At 43.7% G+C, this 20,339-nt stretch overlaps 4 protein-coding genes across 6 annotated transcripts; 3 read left to right on the top strand and 1 right to left on the bottom strand.

Annotated features, from left to right (window-relative positions):
• On the top strand, window positions 1–3,303 carry LOC117846164 (putative disease resistance RPP13-like protein 3; the record flags this gene model as incomplete). The annotated part of the gene is made up of 2 exons (XM_034727281.2): window positions 1–288; window positions 2,694–3,303. Coding segments are annotated over 2 exons (447 nt in total), but the record flags the coding sequence as incomplete, so codon positions are not given.
• A 2,326-nt stretch (window positions 3,304–5,629) lies between these two features.
• Window positions 5,630–8,944, top strand: LOC117860273 (ultraviolet-B receptor UVR8). 3 transcript variants are annotated; one of them, XM_034743540.2, is made up of 6 exons: window positions 5,630–5,773; window positions 6,574–6,869; window positions 6,949–7,286; window positions 7,334–7,759; window positions 7,950–8,316; window positions 8,461–8,944. In XM_034743540.2, the coding sequence occupies exons 2-6, from the start codon at window positions 6,633–6,635 to the stop codon at window positions 8,734–8,736; spliced, it is 1,644 nt and encodes a 547-aa protein (XP_034599431.1). In that variant the 5' UTR covers window positions 5,630–5,773; window positions 6,574–6,632; the 3' UTR covers window positions 8,737–8,944. The 3 variants fall into 3 exon arrangements, with proteins under 3 accessions (XP_034599431.1, XP_034599437.1, XP_034599444.1); XM_034743546.2 differs by having other exon boundaries at window positions 5,631–5,773; window positions 6,620–6,869; XM_034743553.2 differs by having other exon boundaries at window positions 5,631–5,773; window positions 7,358–7,759.
• A 519-nt stretch (window positions 8,945–9,463) lies between these two features.
• Window positions 9,464–13,464, bottom strand: LOC117860292 (actin-related protein 3). The gene is made up of 10 exons (XM_034743562.2): window positions 13,059–13,464; window positions 12,729–12,978; window positions 12,404–12,628; window positions 12,049–12,195; window positions 11,403–11,495; window positions 10,975–11,094; window positions 10,467–10,577; window positions 10,261–10,389; window positions 10,049–10,147; window positions 9,464–9,929 (listed from the first exon to the last, which is right to left on the bottom strand). The coding sequence occupies exons 1-10, from the start codon at window positions 13,103–13,105 to the stop codon at window positions 9,849–9,851; spliced, it is 1,302 nt and encodes a 433-aa protein (XP_034599453.1). The 5' UTR covers window positions 13,106–13,464; the 3' UTR covers window positions 9,464–9,848.
• Window positions 13,465–16,765: 3,301 nt separating this feature from the next.
• LOC117863034 (uncharacterized) lies at window positions 16,766–20,339 on the top strand. Its single transcript, XM_034746613.2, has 11 exons — window positions 16,766–17,099; window positions 17,241–17,350; window positions 17,451–17,521; window positions 17,606–17,655; window positions 18,528–18,601; window positions 18,684–18,746; window positions 19,080–19,167; window positions 19,502–19,564; window positions 19,650–19,729; window positions 19,821–19,892; window positions 19,978–20,339. Exons 2-11 carry the CDS (start codon window positions 17,319–17,321, stop codon window positions 20,057–20,059), a joined length of 675 nt encoding a protein of 224 aa, XP_034602504.1. The 5' UTR covers window positions 16,766–17,099; window positions 17,241–17,318; the 3' UTR covers window positions 20,060–20,339.

Below are 20,339 nucleotides of genomic sequence, written 5' to 3'. Positions count from 1 at the left end.
GTCATCACGTCCACGGCTGGGGTCGGGGAGGCGCTCGTGTCCGCGGTGCTCAAGGAGGTGCTGCGCGAGCTGGGATCCGTCGTTGGTGAGCAGATCAAGGCGCGATGGAAGCTAAAGAAAGACATGGAGAGCATCAAGAGCATGCTGGAGTTAGTGCAAGCCCTACTCAGGGATGCCGAGAGGCGGTCCGTGAGGAAGGAAGCAGTCAACCTCTGGCTCAAGATGCTCAAGAATGCCGCCCACGACATCTCTGACATGCTTGATGAATTTGAGGTCAAATTGTCACAGGTAAATCTTTTCCATCGTGCTCTATGGGGAGACTTGTTCGTAGCATGTATTTACTGTCCTGAACTAGAGCATATTAACGGGTGATATGGAGCAAGTACCATATGTTTTATTCTAATTAAGACACCTCTTTTATCATTTATGGTAGAAAATTTTGATTCCCAAAGTATTAGAGTGACTGAAATTCTGAAAATATATTTATCACCATTCATTCTTGATCTGATAGTCTCACGGGCTACTGAAAAAAGGGACGGGTATTGTAATATAATACCTCCCTTATGTGTTCCCTTATGCGTTGTATATGGTTATTATATTCTTCTGCTGAAAAGCTATTACACCAGTTATTTATGATTTTTTATTCCCTTTAATTAGAAATTGCTATTGAATTTTATTTTCTTATTATCGAATAGGGGAAGATGTCTAGCTCTGTTTCCAAGTTTACAATAGGTAGGGAAAAATTAACAATCATAGCAGCACAACGATCACAGTTTGGATTCATGCTACACACTTGTTCGACATACTAGGAAGAGATAAAGAAGAGAGAGACGACATCAAAGATCAGTAGAGCAACTATCATTGGAAGGCAGAAAGAGAAGGTGGAAACAGTAAAATTGCTAGCATCAAATTGTGATCAGAAAACGTTGGTAATCCCTATTTTAATGTTTGGGGGCATTGGTAAGACCACACTTACCAAGTGTTTTGGAGTCTTATTTAGAATGACCTAATGGCCATGTTTAAAGAGTTCCACAACTATAGGCTCCCTCTACATAGCTTAAATTTTGGGATATTAACTTTAATCCCAAAGCTCCGTAGTACAGGCCAAAAGTGATAGCTAATAGACTGAGCATGGTGGCCAATAAAGTTATTAGACCATCACAAACAACCTTTCTACCTGGAAGGTATATTATGGAGGGGGTGGTAATTATACATGAAACTATCCATGAACTGCGTAGGAAAAAATATAGTGGGATTATTCTCAAACTAGATTTTAAGAAAAAAACATATGACAAAGTCAATTGGACTTTTTGGCAACAAGCTCTAAGAATGAAGGGGTTTTCTTCAACATGGTGTAAGTGGATTGAAACTATACTAAGTGGGGGAAGTGTGGGGGTTAAAGTTAATGATGACATTGGGCACTTCTTTCAAACAAAAAAAGGTTTGAGGCAAGAGGATCCTTTATCTCCGGTCCTGTTTAATATGGTAGCAGATATGTTAGCTATTCTTATTTCAAGGGTTAGAGGCAGTGATTAAATTAGGAGCCTAGTGCCACATCTGGTAGATGGAGGATGATCAATTCTCCAGTATGCAGATGATACAATACTTTTTATGGAAAATGATCTAGAATTGGCCAAAAACTTGAAGCTAGTACTATGTACATTCGAAAAGCTCTCGGACCTTAAAATCAATTTTCATAAAAGTGAGCTGTTTTATTTTGGAGAGGCAAAAGAGAGAGTGGTAGACTATGTGCAGATTTTTGGCTGCCAGGAAGGATCTCTCCCCTTTAAATGTCTAGGCATTCCATGAACCAAAAAAATCACTAATAAGGATTGGAATGTGATTGAAGAAAGGTTTCAGAAAAAATTGGGAAGTTGGAAAAGCAAAATGTTGTCTGTAGAAGGTAGGTTAGTGCTTCTAAACTCTATCCTATCCAGCCTACCAATGTACATGATATCCTTTTTTAGAATCCCTAAAGGGGTTCTTAAAAGAGGACTATTATAGATCTAGGTTCTTTTGGCAGTGTGATGAGCATAAGAAAAAAATACAGATTAGCTAAATGGAGCATCCTCTATGCCCCAAAGAATATGGGTGGCCTGAGCATTACTAGTTTGGAAGTTCAAAATAGATGTCTGCTAAGCAATTGGCTTTTTAAACTTCTAAATGAGGAGGGAACGTGGCAGAGTTTGCTAAGAAGGAAATATCTATCCAAAAATACACTAACTCAAGTGTCAAAGAAGCAAGATGACTCACAATTTTGGACCGGCCTCATGGAAATAAAGGATCAATTCCTGTCCATGGGCAGGTTTGAAGTAAATACTGGGAATCAAATAAGATTTTGGGAAGATGAATGGGATCGATTCCTTTATTTACTTCAAACCCGTAGCCATTATTTACCTCAAACTTTGATTCCCATTATTTACTTTCAAACTCATGGAAAGTAAACATTGGCAACCGTACAACACTTGTTTTTCAACTGTCTGATGGCAAGATTCATTTCGAATATTGTGTATCTCTCTTTTGGAATTCAACCACCAACTAGTGTGTCTAATATACTGGGACCTTAGCTTAGAGGGTTTTCATGGCGGATTAGGAAACATATGTTGATAGGTGCCTCAACTCTTTGCTGGGCAATCTAGTTAAATAGAAATGAGGTACTGTTCAAAAGAACTATTACTAACTCATTTGTGCAGGTGATTTCCAGGAGGACTTTCTGGATAAGAATATGGACGATGCTCTCTAAAGAGGAAGAGAAAACTGCTTTGAAGGACAATTGCCGCAAACTAGAAACTACAGTCCTGGACTTCTTCAATAAGAATGGGTGGAACTTCAGAAACAGACTACAAGCATAGCGAGTCTGGTCTGGTTGGGATTCTATTTTTCTTCTCAGGAGAGTCTCTCCTGGCACCTGGGTGTCAAATGATGCCGATAGGGGGACCTTCAGCAAGCCCAGTTGGAAAGTTTGATTTCTGTCATAAACTAGCGTTTTTCATCCTTTGTTTCTCTGGTCTAGAACTTGTGTCCTGTTTGAGGTGTGGGTTCAGTGACAGTTTGGGAAGACAAGAGTAGGCTTGTAGTTTGCCGAAGGTTGCCAGCAGGCTGAGCATTAGCAAGTCTGACTAGAAGCTTAGAAGGGGTTTTAGGAGTCTGTTTCGTCGGTCCTTTTGTTTCTCTTCCGTAGAACTCATATTGAGTTTGAGGTGTGGACAGTCTGAGTAGACAGCTGCAAGCTTTTAGTCTCTGATTGCGGAGGCTGGAACTCTTTTCTTAATTAAAAAAAATCAGCTACATCCGTGCGGTCAAGCAACTCGCCGACACCTTAGCTGCCGTTGGGCAGACTCTTCGTGATAAGGAAGTTATCAGGTTCATCCTCGACCACCGCCTCGGTTCGGCGGACTGCGCCCTCATCAAGTCAATCATCAGCGGTAACGACGACATCACACTAAACGATCTCCATGATGATCTTATCTTGTTAGACATAGGCACCAATTTGTGCCCTCTCGGTTTGGGGAGACTTCGGCACAAACCGATCAGGTCTGCGACTTTGATTTAACTGCCCTCGATAGCTACTACTCCTGCAATCCTCAACCATTGAGGTAAGACTCAGGACGCCTTCGGTCACATCATGAGCGACCTTAGCAAGATGAGCATCAAAGAGAAAATGTACCGTCATTTTTGCAAACCACAGGTGGGTCAGGTACTCACCACAAGTGGGCATTTTGCCCAATTCCATGTTGGCCATAGTCCATCAGTTACCTACTCGAAAGCTTCCCATAATAATCTTCAAGAACATTCTGCATTTGCGGATGGCTGTTAGTGCTAGTAGCCCTTTCTCTGTTATGAAACCATTGTTTCAATGATTATCTTAAGTTTCATTTAAGTTTCTTTCTTTTAAGAAGGATCCAACAACGAATGAGCCTCCAACTCTGCCACGCAGGGTCCATAGTACACTAGCTATTCGAATTGTAAAACATTTAAAGAAATGCTAATGAAGACGTATTGCCCCCGGGCGTCTTCCTCCTTGTAATGCGGCTGCAGTCATGACACATCGATCAGTTTCTGACGCGGATCCGCGATCCTTGTCGTGTCAATACTCCTAGGACGTTTAGTGCGAAGACGCGGCACTGCGATTAAAGCTTCCTATTGGAAGTTAGGATGGCTGTGAACTCAACTCATGATGCCACAGTCACAGATCAACGAGTTGTTATCATAAAATTTGCGCCTTCTTGGACGAAAGCGACGCGCATGAGACGCAGCCAGCCAGCCACAACAATTGCTTGCGATCGTTTGTCTCTGCCAACCAAGTAAGAGAGCATTGACACGCATCATCTTTAAGCAGAAAGTTTGCACTAGCTTATACGGTATGAAGCATCAACATCCACATCCACATCCACAATCATCATTCATTAAAAGAAAAGATGCGCTTTTTAATATTCGTGGCTCTGGAACTCGTCTAAACAAAAGTTATAGCCAGCTTTACCTTGACCAAATCCTTGCATATCCTTTTTTCCCCTAAATACCTTACCAGTGCCAGTTTTGATTGTTTGATCCGATCGAGTGATTTTGTTGTATGTATTGATGAGCTATTGGCACCTCGAGAGTGATTCGCGTACCAGACCTTCAGATTCTCATTTACTAGTCATTTGACATCTTTCGAATGCAACTGAGCGACTTCGACTTAATTACTTTTGGAGTTTGGTGATAATTTCTGTTTGCGAACATTTAAACAAACTTATGTTGATAATCATGTGTTGTCTATAATGGAATCCAACCCTCTGGAACGTGCACGTAGCAACTTTTGATTATTTATAAAAAAAATGAAATTGTTTGTGAAGAAACTTGTGTAAAGTCATAGTATTCCATTACCAATAAACAACATAGACACGTTGCATACGGTAAATATGTAGCTATGGATCGGTTTAAACTCCATGCACAAGCTAGTTCACTCTAAAAGGCTAAACTTATAAAAAAAAGATTGGTAATTCACTTTGACAAACCAAACAAGTACTAACAGGACTTCAGGACTTGTAAAAGCCGGCTCTTCCTCTTCCGCACTCCTTTAGGGATCATTTATGTTGCCAGACAAGTTTCTCAGCAAGTGCAGAGAATTCCATTCCTATAAAAATTTTAGTTACCCACCTGCGGCCGCGTCAAATGTGCGACGATCAAATCGTGCGCCAAGCATTTGGCGAGTTTTCATGCACCTTTACATGTACTAGCTGCCTAACCTTGCTTAGCGTGCCGTAAGTCTGGAAGCCAAACAAGCCGTTGCCGTATTTTTTATGGCGCGTTGATCCTCTATATTAGATCTCTTGAATAGTGCAGTAACTCAACTGTAGCAGAAGTACTACAGAGGAGCCTTGTCGCCACCAAACAAAACCCTTGTGATAACGTCAAGAGACGAACGGCTCTGAATGTTGCTTTGATAACCTTCATCTTCAAGATTCAGGACGCAGGCATGGTAGTTGGAGTGCCCCCTGTTTATACATAGCATCCGGGTTCATCTCATATCTTTAAAGAAGAGGACAAATACGGCTGCTGCCAGGATCAAACAGTGCCCGAGGGGTAGGAGGAGGCTAGGAGCCGGACGACGCTGACGTGGCACCTACTCGCGCGTCTATAAATACGGGGAGTGACGCATCCTCTGCACCCTTTCTAACTAACTTCCCAGGCCCGACACCTCGCCGCCGCTCCGCGCCCCCACCCAGTCCCCGAGGGTGCCGACGCTGCGGCCTGCGAGGATCGGATGAACTGACTCATCGGATAAATCCGAGTACGGCGATCGGACTGTTTCTCGCTTAATTCCCTGCGATTTCGATGCTCCATGCCGCCCCTTGATTTTTCTCCCCGCAATTTGGTCTTCTGGGGATTTGTGTGTGTGTGTGTGTGGGAATACAAGTGGGGGATAACAAGTTTTGGGGGGAATCTGATGAAATCGGATCGGTTTTCCGGCGGCGTCGGGTCGATCGGGTGGGAAAGGAAGGTTCTTTTCCATGGCTTGTGGAGATCTTGGTTGGTTCCGCCGGTTCTTGTTCCGCGGCGATGGTGGTGGGCGGGGTTGGGATGCGGGTGCTGGGCAGGGGAATCGACATGTTTGGTGTCTTGAATGATGGGATTTTGGCGATCTGGCCATCTGGGTGTGGATCGTACGGTGGAACCTTGGCCTGCGTTATGATTTGATCACGGGTCGTCTTCGTTGGACTTCGGGTTTTCCCCTCCGAGCTTGTGCGTTGTGTTGGTGATGATCCAGTGTTAAATCCTCTCGTTGGTGATGGTTTTCCCCTCCATTTAGGTTTGGTTATGCAATCTGCTTTCAATCGATAGGTGTTTTTTTGTTTCGTTTTCTTCTTATTCCTGTCATCAGCCTGTCTTTTGCAGGCAACGGCTTAGAAGAATCAGAAACTGTGAATGTGGTTATCTAATTCTTTATTGTCGTTGTTGTTCTCCTTCCAGTTTGTCTTAACTTCTTCATTAATCATCTCTGCACTTTCACTTGACTGTGAAGTTGATATGCTGCTTAATCTGTATGTCAAGTGTCCAACTGGCTAACTGCCACTTGTATTTTCTTGTCAGACTGACTTATCTGCTTCCATTCATCTGTACATTGCAATTGCAACAGCACTGCAAGAATCATGCAGTGCCCCATGGACGCTGCTGCTAATGGAACCTCACCAGCGATGCAATTCCATAGCATTGCTGATGACTCAACATTACATTCATCTCCTTTGCCAACAGCTCTTGAAAGTTCAAAGCGGCATTGCTATGGAGATGGGATCCCAGGTGAATTCCCCCTTGCTGTGAGCCCCTCCATTGTTCTCCATGTGCTCTCAGCCTGTGATCTTGACCCGAAAGATCTCGCCGCTCTGGAGGCAAGTCATACAACTACACTCAGTGCTTTGTTTTAACAGACTCTGCTACTGATGAGTTGGCACCTCTCTCTCGTGTCAGGCTACATGTACATTTTTCAGTAAACCAGCAAATTTTGCACCAAACTTTGCACTGTCGCTTCCAGAGCTAGCAGCATTTGATATGTGCCAGAAAAGGACCATGTTTAAGCTGATGAATGAAGAAGAAAAGGAGTGTCTGAAACAACGTTGTGGGGCCTCCTGGAAGCATGTTCTTAGGTATATTTTGGTTAGGGAGAAGAATGGCTCTCGGGTGATTGCCGGGCCAGGCCATAGCATAGTTATAACCACTAGTGGAGATGTATATTCGTTTGGGGCCAACTGCTCTGGTCAGCTTGGCCTTGGGGATTCAGAAGACCGGTTCAAGCCATGTCTTATCAGGTAATATTTCAGTTTTCCTGAAATGATACTATTTTAGTGTTTACCAGTATCAGCTTTCACCTCCTTGTTAGGTCTCTACAAGGAATCAAAATCACACAAGCTGCAGTTGGATCAAGACGGACAATGCTTGTTAGTGACACAGGAAGCGTTTATGCAATTGGCAAGGATAATTTCAGGGGTGCGGAATTAGTTGAGGCTGCTCATACTAGTCAGATTACAACTCCTAAGATAGTGGAGTCACTGAAGGGTGTGTTTGTTGTTCAAGCTGCCATAGGAGGTTACTTCTCTGCAGTTCTGTCTAGAGAGGGTCGAGTTTACACTTTCTCATGGGGCAAAAGTGAGAGGCTCGGCCACAATTCAGATCCTTCAGATGTTGAGCCTCGCCTTCTATCTGAACTGGAGGATGTCCCTGTTGCCTATATCTCTGCAGGAAATTGCTACCTCCTTATGTTGGCATACCAACCGAATGGACTGTAAGGTTCTCCTCCTGTGTCCATTTTTCTCAAATGATAAAATACGTTACTTTTTATTTCTTTATGAAATGAGTATTTTTCTTCGAATATGGATTTTTCATTCATTAATTTTGGTAAAACTTAATTTGTGATTGATCATGAAACTTGTCATGCCTGAAAGTTTTTAACAGCATATGCCAAATATATGCAGGTCTGTGTATTCTGTAGGCTGTGGTTTAGGAGGCAAGCTTGGGCATGGATGCAAGACTAATAAGGGCGTGCCCAAGTTGATTGAACAGTTTCAGTCCTTGAGCTTTAAGCCAGTTTCAATATCAGCTGGCACTTGGCATGCCGCAGCCCTCAGTGCTGACGGGCGTGTGTGCACCTGGGGTTGGGGACACACTGGTTGTTTGGGGCATGGTGATGAGGAATACAAGGCTGCTCCCACAGTGGTAGAAGGATTACGCAACGTGAAGGCCGTTCATCTCTCCACTGGTGAATACACTACCTTTGTTGTCGCAGATAATGGGGATGTGTACTCCTTTGGATCCGGTGAATCCTTGAATTTAATTTTCCAGGTGTGTTCATTCTTTCTTGTTATATTTGAAAATATATCCATTGTATGTCAACGACCGATACTTGGCATATTCATGTTGATTATGCACAGCGCTGTCATGTTTCATGTCCATCACAATTTTGATACACCTGCTGTTTGTTCTCAGGAGGACGACGAGGGAGAGGAGGAGGGCCCAGACTTCTCGATCCCGAGCATAGTCGAGTCGCTCAAGGCGCTGAACAAGAAGGTCGCGCAGGTCTGCCCCACGAACGCCTCCTACTGGCTGAACTCGGAGATGGGGCACCCGCACACATTCGTGGTGATGGAGTCCGGCGAGCTGTGCGCGTTCGGGGGAGGGATCAGAGGCCAGCTCGGCGTGAAGCTCCTCGAGGGCGTGGAGAAAGTGAGCGTCCCGATGCATGTTCCGATCGACCTCAGCTGATCCCGCTCCACCAGCATTCGCCTGAACATTTGCGATGGCGTTCCAGTTTCAGTTCAGCCGCGTTTCTGCTTGCGCCTTGTTTGGAGCAGTGGAAAAGGTTAGACATGGTAGTATGTAAATATTAGGGAGGCTCTGTTTGGTTTATGTGAACTCCCTGAAGTAACATGAAGGTTTTTCGGTTCTGAATTGAAGTTTGCCTAATCTGCAACTGCTCTGTCACTAAATTTTTTTTGAAACAAATCTGTCACTAAATTAGTGTTCATGTTCTGCGCCCAAGGTATTCTGGCTCCATCATATATTAGCGCCAGGGATCGGATGCCCGATGCTTGACGTCGCCACGTTCAGACCAGCTTGCTCCGGACGCTGGACCCGTGCCCGTCGAGCCTATGGCGAGCGGAAGGTTGTGCACGGTGCGCCGCGCCCCGCGCGCAGCCTGATCGTGCCGCAGCTGTACACGCCGTGCCATTGCCGCCCGCTCCACGGCACGGCTTGGTCAGAGCCTTACCCCGTGGAGGCTTGTTCAACTCTGCTGCGAGCTCCATCAACACACGCGAGAGCGGAGACGCTGGCGCCTGGCAGGGCGGGCGGCGGCCGAGCCTGCCAAACATTTGCCATCCCAGCTGTTTGCCGTGGCAGGGCTGGGCACGACGGCGTAACGCGGTGAAGATTCACGGCCAAGGAATAACACTAGATCACCGGGAAAGAACATTGTAAACGAAACAACATGTAGATCTACAAGGCGCAAAGCTGCATCACCAGGAAGAACAATGTTGGCGCTACAAATTACAACGCGCCGCAAGTTAGCAAAGATAATATAGTACAGCAGCAGGCAGATTGGGCGCGACCATGCTGGTGACAAAGCCGTTGCCGGCATCTAACAGAAATATATAGATGATGTATGGGTCTATCTATGCGCACTTTTGGTTGGTTTGTACAACTCGTGCGGCAAAGGCTTCTACAGGATCTCTCGTCAGGCCTCCTCAACCCGTCAGTCTCCCCATTTTTGCAGGGGATGTGCAGGCACCGGTCGATTGCATGGGGACTGGGGAGTTACACTTTTGTGATGTCCAGCTTGGGGATTTGCTCTCCGGTTTAATGCACTGGGGCTCTGTTCAATACATTCCTTTGAAAACAGGATTTGTTCGGCAGATGCTCGCACCATACTCTTCGTATTCTGCTTTTGTGTGGCAAGCCTGGTTGTGCAGAAGAATTGACATAATTAGTTGCGACTCGGATAATAAATCATTCAGAGATCTCAGGTGTTGTGTGGTTCTTTTCCAAAAACCATAACACGTAATACAAGCTGAACTACCTCGTAGAATTCTGCAGTAGAAGCAAGCACAGAACCGCCAAACCATACTGCATATCTCTGAATAGGATGACTGACCACATTCACTTCTATAGGTTGGGCCTGAAAATCAATAGAATTTAGGTGTAAATAAAAAGCCATAAAAGATTCTGGTTGGTTCAGTGCTTTTCCTTTCCAGTGAAAAGGTGAGTACGAGAGAATAAGAAAGTTTGTACCTTTGGATCCCCACTAATAAGCCGAGTGTTAGATGCACGGACCCGTGCATCCACTATCTTTTTCAGGTCCCGTTGTAATCTCCTATGGAAATCCTTAAACATAGTTGATCCTCCAGACAAGACAATATTCTGTGCCAGTGGGAATAATTTAAACTTAGTGTAATGTCTTAGAACCCGAAAAAAAACATAATTCTGATCATACATACCTTGTACAGAGCTCTCCTCGTGTCGATTGGGGATGATTGAATGCACTTGTCAATAACAACTTGTAAAGGAGTGGTGAAGTCATTGTTGTAAATCTCCGGGTTGAAGAATATCTGCACCCATTTTGAAGTACTATGAGAAGGTTGAATTAAAATGCACAGTGAAATCAAAATGTATGGTAAAAATGTTTAAGGGCTCAAATAAAACTTTTGCATTACAGTTACATTCATGATCATAAGGCTTGAACTCAAACTAGTTACCCCATGAAGCCAACTTAGCTCAGGTACAAGCACTTAACCCCCCCCCCCCCCCCCCCCCCCACCCACCCAAAAAAAAACCCATAAAACTCAGGTGCAAAGTGAAAAAAAGAAGGAGCTAAATTTATTAGGAGGAGTTCTGCACGCCATAGTCTACCTTTAATGTACCAACATAATTTTCTTGTAAGCCCGAAACAGGCATAGCAACTTAGAATTTACTACTATAGTATACTCATTTATTAGAATCAACTACCTCAGGCCCCAGGAATCGTTCATATCCAATGTCGCATGTGTATTTTGCTCCAGTTTTTGGTTTGATGCCAGTCCAATGTTTAATGTACTTTGAGGGCTCTCTGTCGTGCTTATTGAATTCCTGAAATAACAAGGTAGATTATGAATATTCTCCTTTGGGCCATCTCTCCCATTAAAAACTCCATGGAGGGAAGTGGATGGCACTGAGACATATTTAAGGAAAACAATCACCAGTGGAGAAATATATAACAAAAAAAATGCGTATGCATTATTTCGCACAAAAAAATGTGTAGAACATTGTTACTCATTCAGATCCCAGTCAGTGAAGGTGTAAAAGAGAACCTCCATCTAATCATCACCCATCTTCTTCAGAATCAAAATATAGATCTTCACCAAATAACATAAGAAGGCAGTTAATGGAATTAATACCTTCACAATGTCTGAAGAAGTATAGCAGTACATTTCTTTAAGCCTCCTTGCTACATCAAAAGATTCTTCAGGTGGAATGTTCTCACCCCTTTCCTGGATGCAAGAATGGGAGGATCAATGACTTATGCATATGCTGCAGTTGTTCCGTATCATTTTCTACAAGATGATCATATCAAGCTATCTAAGAAACAGATTTTGTGCACCCTTTGCATATATATCAAATTTAAGTCATTTCACCATGCAGTTTAAACGTAAAAAGGTTTCTTCAGTCATTTCACCCATCTACTTGGAAAGGCCTAGCTGTTATCTTCATTAGAATTTAGAAACCTACAGTTATGACTTACAACGCTCAAAGAATCTACAAGGTATTCGCAAAAATCACATCTTGGACCAAGTTTGAGATAATCTACTAGATTTATGCAATATCACAAAAATAAGAACATATAATTATATCATGTGCTGCAGCTATCCACCTCAAAAAAATTTAAGTGAATTTTAGTGTGTGATACTATACATTGTCACATGAGGAACGGACACATGTAATAGACACGTTTCCTCCAAATCAAGCTAGATTTACATATTGCAGTTGCTCTAGAAAAGTTGAGTACCAGCTTGTGGCGATCAACAAGAAAGCAGAGGAAGCTACCTTCATGAGTTGCTGGATAAACTGGGTAACATCCTTGCCTGTGAGCGGAATAGATCTGATACTGCTTCCAATGACATAACCATCAGCAACAGGAACAATGTGGGTAGCTCCATCACCCACATCAACTACAACACCTGTCATTTCACACTGAAAACAAAGCATGAAGTTTCTCATAAATATCAAGAATGTGATTACCGTTCAACAGCGAAGAAATGAAAACAACGAAGAAGAATAGATGCATTCTCATCCATTTTTCAACCAGACTGAAACATGATCTTTGTTGCCATCCATTTTTGGCCTAAGGTATGCATGTGCAGTGCTCAAGAAACCACAAGACTAGGCCCTAATGACTAACCTTGGTGGTAGTGTACCCAGCAGCTAGCGCTAGGACCGGTTGGACTGCAATGTAGAGACCGGGCACATTGAACGTCTCGAACATGATCTCCCCAGTGTACTCCCGAGTCTCAGGAGCAGTCAGAGGACTCTCAGTTAAAAGAAAGTAATGATCTTCCGGATCACACCGCAGGTAATTGAAGATGCACTGTTGCCAGAACCTCTCCATAGTATCCCAATTCTCCACCTGCAGAGTCCATTTCAGCCCAAATCAATCGAACGAAGGTCGTGCAGGAAAAAAAACCAGCAGAAACTGCGCACGGGCAGTACAGAGCCGCAGCGCCCACCTGGCCATTGCGGATGGGGTAGCTGAGGCTGTACGTGCTGCTGGCGCGGGACCGCGCCAGCGCCTCCTCTCCGATGTAGAAGTCGAGGTCGGCCATGACGCCGGCGCTGTGCTGAGCGAGCCAGTTCCCCTTGGCGGGGGCGCCCCTCGGCGCCGGCTGCGCGGAGGCGGAGAAGGAGTCGTTGACGGCGACGACGGTGGGGGTGATGAAGCAGGGCTCCACGTTCCCCGCGAACCCCATCTTCGTGTACCTGCCGCGAGAGCCGGGGGCCAGAGCCGGATCAGCGCCGTCGCGCCTCCGCGCGCAGATCTAGAGAGAAAGGGAGCGTACCCGGTGCCGTTGTCGATGACGACGGCGGGGCGGGACAAGGCGTCCATGGCGGGCGCCAAGCGGGGCGGTCGTCCGTCAGTGGCGGCGGCGGCGGCAATCGGGGCGGGGCCGGGTCGAGTCGGGCGCGCGGTGGGCCGCTACGACCAGCGGCAGGCGGAGGAGGCGGGCGGCGGTCGCCGTCGCGGCGAGCATCCCAGCGCCACCACCGGGCCACCCACCCACCGCCACTGGCAACCACCGGCACCCGCGCCGAGGCAGAGCCAGTAATGTCGTCTGTCTCTGGGGGACGAAGCTTCGGGAAGAAGGGAGGTATATCTCGGGGTTGGCGGGCGGTGGGAAGACTGGAGAGCGGAGCTCGAGCTCTGCTTTGCTTTGGGTCGCGGCCTTTCTGCTTCGGTGAGCGCTGGCTGGATTTGTCCTGGCGTGCGTGTTGACAACGCTGCGTCGTCTGGGCCTCTGGGGTGGTGCGTGCGTGTGGGATTTTTTTATTTTAACCCTTTTAAATTAAAATTTTAAAAATAACTCCTCCCAATTTAAATTACCAAAAACTAACTCTTTTTTGTCGCACCAAAAGCGACGTGTAACAGAGTCACGCCACATGCAATAGCGTGACTAAAATTCCATAATGGCATGGTCACTACGTGGAGCTGACTTATAAAAATGAGCTGGAACGATCACACCTGACTGACAAATAAGTCACACCAACAAGTATTACGTGACAAGCTCCGTGCCTTACTAGCCTTCTTCTAAGTGCACAAAAATTCAATTTATTTAGCCTTATTTCCTTCTACATTTTAATTAACTAATGAGAAATTGTCAGGTATAATACATGGAGCGTATATGTTCCATTTTAAGTGTTGCTACTCTAAAATATGGTGTATAAAATGAATTATCCAATTTATAAATAGGTTAAGTGATCTCCAGCTTAGCTTCAGAGTTCCAGTAATATCCTATCATGGTCAAAAACAGTGATAAGTTCAAGCTTTAGGCTCCAAAATAAATAATCAAATCTCCGTTTTGGTCCTCTTGACTTCTTAAATCCATTTACCTAATATTCCTACTTAATTTTCAAGTGAACTTTTCCGAAGGTGATACATGAAATCTTTTTAGAAGGTGATACATAAAATCTTTTTAAAACGTAATCTAATGATGCATAGTTATTATTGTTTTCAAGACTTGTGAGATTTTCAGTCGATGCTGAAAGTGGGATAATTTGCCAACTTGGACTTGATCTTTGAACTCTCGTTGCCATAAATTGTTGAACCATAATCCTTCCATGACAATGTGTATAATTTCTACTCCAACTTTCATGTTATCCAAAATTTGAGTGTTTAGCTAAAATTCAAAAATCCACAAGCCTCGACATGGCTATTGATAATATATCCAACACTTACATTTCAGCCACTTGGAAAACAATAACACTTAGACTATTTTGGAATAGGATTTTTCATTATCTACACCATATTTTGGAGTGCAAGAACATACATTATGTATTATGTCTGTCAAGTTTGGAGAATTTAAGTGCTCATTAGCTAATTAAAATATAAAAGAAAATAAGATTAAGTGAACTGAAATTTTGCACTTACTACACAAGCTAGCAACCTGCAACTAGCTCAATGATGGTCACGTGGTACATGCTGCCCCTCATATCACCACGCCACCATGACATTTTAATCATAATATTGTATATGGTGTGACTCTGTTATAAGTCGCATCGTGTTTTTTAGCGTGATCAAAAGGGTTAGTTTCTGTAATTTAGATGGGGAGAGTTATTTTTAAAATTTTGGATTTAAAAGGGTTAAAATAATAAAATAATTCGTGCGTGTTGGGGTGCGGCGTGTTGGTCCTCGGGTTGGTACGGTGGTGGCGTGCAGGATGATGGCGACACCGCCACCGACGCCTCGGTGCCTGTCCTCCTCTCCACGTCCAGGGCCTCCGCTGACGTACCACCACAAGGGGCGCTGCCTGATGGCAGGTGGGCCCAAATCTAGGTGATTTGTGACGGAATGAAACGATGTCGCGTATGCGTCAGGAGCTGATGCAGTTTAGGGCGTCTCCCTCCGCGGACGATCTTGATGTTTAAATTGTGCGTGGGGTAATTTTGGTGCCTTTTCTAAGAATGACGGTGTATAAAAAGAATACATTTTATTCATAAAAATTAAACATACTTTGGTGAAAGATATGTGAAATGATGCTCCGACGTGGTACCGGAGAACAAAAAATAGACTCATATATATGTCGTGCTGCAGACTTAGGGGCGTTTTCTTCCGGTGACTTATTTTTAGCACGTGTCACATCGAATGTTTAGATACTAATTAGGAGTATTAAACGTAGACTATCTACAGAACTCATTACATAAGTCGAGGCTAAACGGCGAGACAAATCTATTAAGCCTAATTAAGCCTAATTAATCCATCATTAGCAAATGTTTACTGTAGCAACACATTGTCAAATCATGAACTAATTAGGCTTAATAGATTCGTCTCGCCGTTTAGCCTCAACTTATGTAATGGGTTTTGTAAATAGTCTACGTTTAATACTCCTAATTAGTATGTAAACATTTGATGTGACACGTGCTAAAAATAAATCAGTGGAAGAAAACGGAACCTTAGTGTAGCAAGAACATTGTGTGTCAATCTGCTGTGGAGTGACAACGTATGTCACGATCTTAAACCTAAGATGTGAAAATCATAATCACGCCAACCGAAGAGAACGCGTGCTATTGTTGAGCGACTGTTTCCGCTTTTATGTTTTCCAAACCTCATTCTTACTAACTTTGTGAAACGTGGCGGCCATTAAAAATAATCGTTAAAATATATTTCCACCGGGCCATGAGTGTGAGTAGCACACTATTTTGGGGCCAGGCCCAAGTATGGCATGGCCCAGTAGTAATCACGCCTGGGCAGGCACGACACGAGCCAGCCGTTCGTCGGCCGTGAGTGCATGGCCCGCTACCTAGCAAGGTGGGCCTGGTTGGGAATCTGCTGCATCCACAAGTTATCATAGTTGTTTCACCTTTGATGTTTTTTTTTCCATTTTACAGTATTTTGCAAAAATATACGTCGAAACAAAAAATTGGTAAATCCATACCTATATAGTATTTGATTGGCGGAATTTCTCATACCACCGATTCAATTGGGCGGTATGTTCCTCCTACGTGATGTATTTTTAAAAAATTATAACTTTTTTCATATAATCTTGGATGGACACAAATTTTATATGAAATTTGTTGATTAGACGAGATTTACAACTTTGCAGTTCAAATTTTTTTTATTTGAAATCATCTTAATGCCAAAGTAATCAATGCAATGTTCAAACCTAAAGTTCAAATTTATATATTTTATTGAGATGAAATAATTGATGCAATGACGAGATAAAATTGATGCAATGTGCTGAGACATCCCAAAAAAATTTAGTGTATTGAAAATATTGTACTAGTTTATTGAGATCGTTGAGATGAGCTTGAATAAATGATTAATCTAGTATATTTTCAAATTATTGACTTAATATTCCATAAATCATGTTTTTAGCAAAAATAACAAATTCTTGACGTAGATTAGAAGGGAAACCCCCCCGCAGGCCGCAGACCCGCTGCTTTTCGGCCGCATCAGCGTTGAGCATTCGTTGTTGTGCAATTACGGGCCGTCGTGGGCCGTGCGACATATATAGGTTGGTGCATCTTTTGCGGTGCTCCTGACACCACACTGGACACGGCCACACGGGAGACGGTCTCATCATCTCTCAAGCCTCCCCTTCCAGATCCAGCCGACAGACCGCATATTCCACCGCAAGGCAAGGGCGTCATCGTCTTCCTCATCCCCTTCCGGCCCCGGCCTTCCCCATTCCCCTCTCCCCGTCCCCGGACCCCGGGCTCCTGTGGAGCGGATTTTCGGCCCAGGCTCTTTCTCCTCCCACCACGCCTTATCCTCTCTCTCGGTCTCGGCCTTCCTTTCCTAGCGGCGACGACAGGGCGAGTTGCGCTGCCCGCCAGTTCTTCGTCGGGCGACGGGCGCTTCGCCGGCGACGAGCATCCGACAGGGGGTACGCCCGCCCATTCCCCTCCCTTCCCGTCCTGCTGCGCGAAATCGAACACCCGAACCCCCTAACGTATGGTATTTGTATTCGGATCTGACCATGATTTACCTATTAATTTCGATTTTTTTTTTGCAACAATTATTCTAGGTCCTATACTAGGCCCGCCCCTGTCGTGGGACGCATCCGATCGGATCGACTCTTTTATGAGTTCACAGGACGCCCAGCATGAAGTTTCTAGAATACACCCCCTTCGACAGGTAAACATGGTATTTTCTGTTGCTGTCGATGTGCTCTTGGCAGGATGCAATTCCTTCTCCCCAGTTTACTAATATCGTGCTTTTGGTTGTCTTCGTCCAGCATAAACTTGTTCCTCGACCAACTCAACCTTGGGGATTGCGCAATCAGAGGAAACCTTGAGGCCTTCTCATGTAAGAAACTAGGAACATGCTCCATTGCATCTCTTGTTGAGCACGAGGTACATGCTTTTTTGATAAGATGGCATATTTTTGCAGGCAAGCACACTTCGACAGACCGTCGGCTTTCAATAAGCCTAGAACATGAGGTACATGCATTTCAGACCCATGAATTATATTACCACTGAGATCATTTTTCTTCCAACAACGCCATGAATCAGCACATGTAACTTTGTCCTCTCTTTGGAATCGTGTGAATAGTGTGAAACAAAGTATTGTGATTGACCACATCTTTTCAGATAGTTCTTTGAGCCCTGGTTGTGTTCACTCCTGTTTGGGCTTCTATGCCTCCCCTCACTTTGCTTCTAGATATGCTTTGTTTGTTCAATAGTATATATCACAGCATGGTTCCCTGTTTTCAGTCCAACATACATAGGTGGAACATAGTTGTGGCTGCCTGTTGTAGCATATGTTTACTTTTTGTGAAATTAGTTTAGATGTCTCCTTTCATGTGTGCAATTGATACTTTCCAGACAAGTGTTGTAGATATCCCGCTTGCACATAATGTAAGAAAATGGAATGATTCATGTACGATTTCATTGCTTAATGGGCTAATGGCACGCCACTTGAAACTGCAGTCTTATGTTCTTTTCCACCTGCCATTTAGGCTTTATTATGCCTTTATCTTCTACTCTTGTTGTAGGCTGTTTGGGTCTTCATCATTGTTTTCTTGTTGTAAATCAACGGTAAGATGTTTGACTTGGCTATCTGATTGATGGATTGATCATCAGAAGCCCAGGAATGTTTCTACTTAACCTAAAATCTACTGAACGTTGCAAATGGCATATCACAGTTGTAGTTTGTATGTTGTTGTTTCGTGTAATGTATCTCCCTAGTAATTGTAGAGCATTTTACGGGGAGACCAAACATTTCATTCCAACCATTTGCTGTTTTATAACAGCACAGAATTGGTGCATGTTATTGTAATTATGCCAATCTAACTTCTCTGTTGTGCTTTCAGATTCTTGATTACCTAGGCAAGTCCTCTGACAGTGATCCTTCTTCACCAGTGGAGCACCTATCCTCCAGATCCAGGTTAGGATGTGTGGATTAGCTTTATTATACACATATACTTTTAACAGAGTCTAACCTCGTTTTGTATATGATGTTTGTCCAGCCGGAAGACATTAATATATCTGGTTCTGACTCTTGGCCACATGTATCCAGATTATGATTTCAGGTAATTTTGTCTTTGTAGCGAGTGTGTTCTAATATAATCTGGAAGGAAGGATATTTGGGTAATGTCATAGTCAGCTTTTTTGGGGCGATATGGCAAACCCGCTTTTGTCCTTTCCTACCAGCCTAAAGGGGGTGTTGTCAGATGGTATGACAGACGGATTAATAACCGTTGCTCTTTGAGCTGAGAGTTCAATTCTCTCCATTTCCCTTGGTCTTTGGTATTTGATAAATCTAACTTTCTTAAGGTCTCCTGGCTGTCATGCCACACATTCATGATAGCACGACCTTTAGATTAAATTTAACACCCTTTTGTCAACATTTGTTCACTTATCAGTGCTGTTCGGGCACACTTGTTCTTCCAAGAAGAGGAGATGGAAAGTTTCAAGCAGATGATAGACACCTACTTATCGGACGCTTCTAGGGTAATTCTTCATGGTTTCTTTTTTATCTCGTTATTTGTTTTTTTGGCTCTGCACATATAAATAGATTATTTTAGTGAGATGGCAATATCCGAAAAGTTAAAAAAATCACGACATAACGTCGCTTAACTTTTTTCTGTTGAAAATTCAAGCTAACTTAAAATGAGTCTTAGCAAATCAAAATGAACCTGAGGCTTATCCAATTTAAAATGATCCTGAGGCTTATCCAATTTAAAGTGAACCTGAGGCTTAGCTAATATAAAATGATCCTGAGGCTGTATGTTTTGCCTTTCTCACTGATTTGATATGCGTAACCTGAAATCGGACTTCTGTTCAGCAATGGGCAGCAACAAATGAGGGCAGTTCTCTTCTGGACAGTATGACTAAGGCTATTGATGAGGTCAGGATTCATTCATTATGTTTGGTTGGAGGTTGTATAGTCCTTTGATTTTATGCTTAATTGTTTACACCTTCTTATGTTTCAGGTTATCAAAATCAGAGAGTGTGACATCTACAGCTATAACCCAGACTCTGATGGAGATCCAGTTCAAGAGAAAGGGGCCATGTATGTTCAAGTGAACTATGATACAAATGCGTTGGTTAGCTTATGCAACTAAATTGACACTCTAATATGGATACATTTTTTCCTTGTATAGATGGTCATTCTACTACTTCTTCTACAATAGGAAGCTAAAGCGAGTTGTGAGCTTTCGATGTTACTGCACTAGGTAGGTGCTAGCTCCAATCTGCAGGGTTCTTACAGGGAACACAACATAAACATTAACAAATTAATTGCATATTCTTTTACCGCAGCAAATTATCAGGAGATGACTTCCTAACTGGTGCGGCGTCTGATGGTGAAGAGGAAGATGCCTTGATCGACATGGACATATGACTGACCGCATTCTGCTCGGAACCTGTTGTGTGTGTAATATAGAGCGTTATGCCCCATTCCTGCCAGGAAGCTTTTAATATAACTACCCTTGTATCGCAGCCTGTGAAAACCATGGCCCTTGTTAGTGTTGTTTGTATATGCGGATTTGGGACTTCGCAGCGGCAGACTTTTAATCCTGAAAGCTTGAGCTGCCACGGTAATTTGGTACTCTAGTGTTTGCTGGAACTGGAGTCTATGTTCTGCCTGGTTAAACAATAAGATATTCAGACAATTGGGTGAA

This window comes from Setaria viridis, chromosome 1 (assembly GCF_005286985.2).
Source record: "Setaria viridis chromosome 1, Setaria_viridis_v4.0, whole genome shotgun sequence".
NCBI lineage: Eukaryota > Viridiplantae > Streptophyta > Magnoliopsida > Poales > Poaceae > Setaria > Setaria viridis.
The sequence above is the reverse complement of the archived record's forward strand: the minus strand, read 5'-3'. Positions and strand labels throughout refer to the sequence as shown.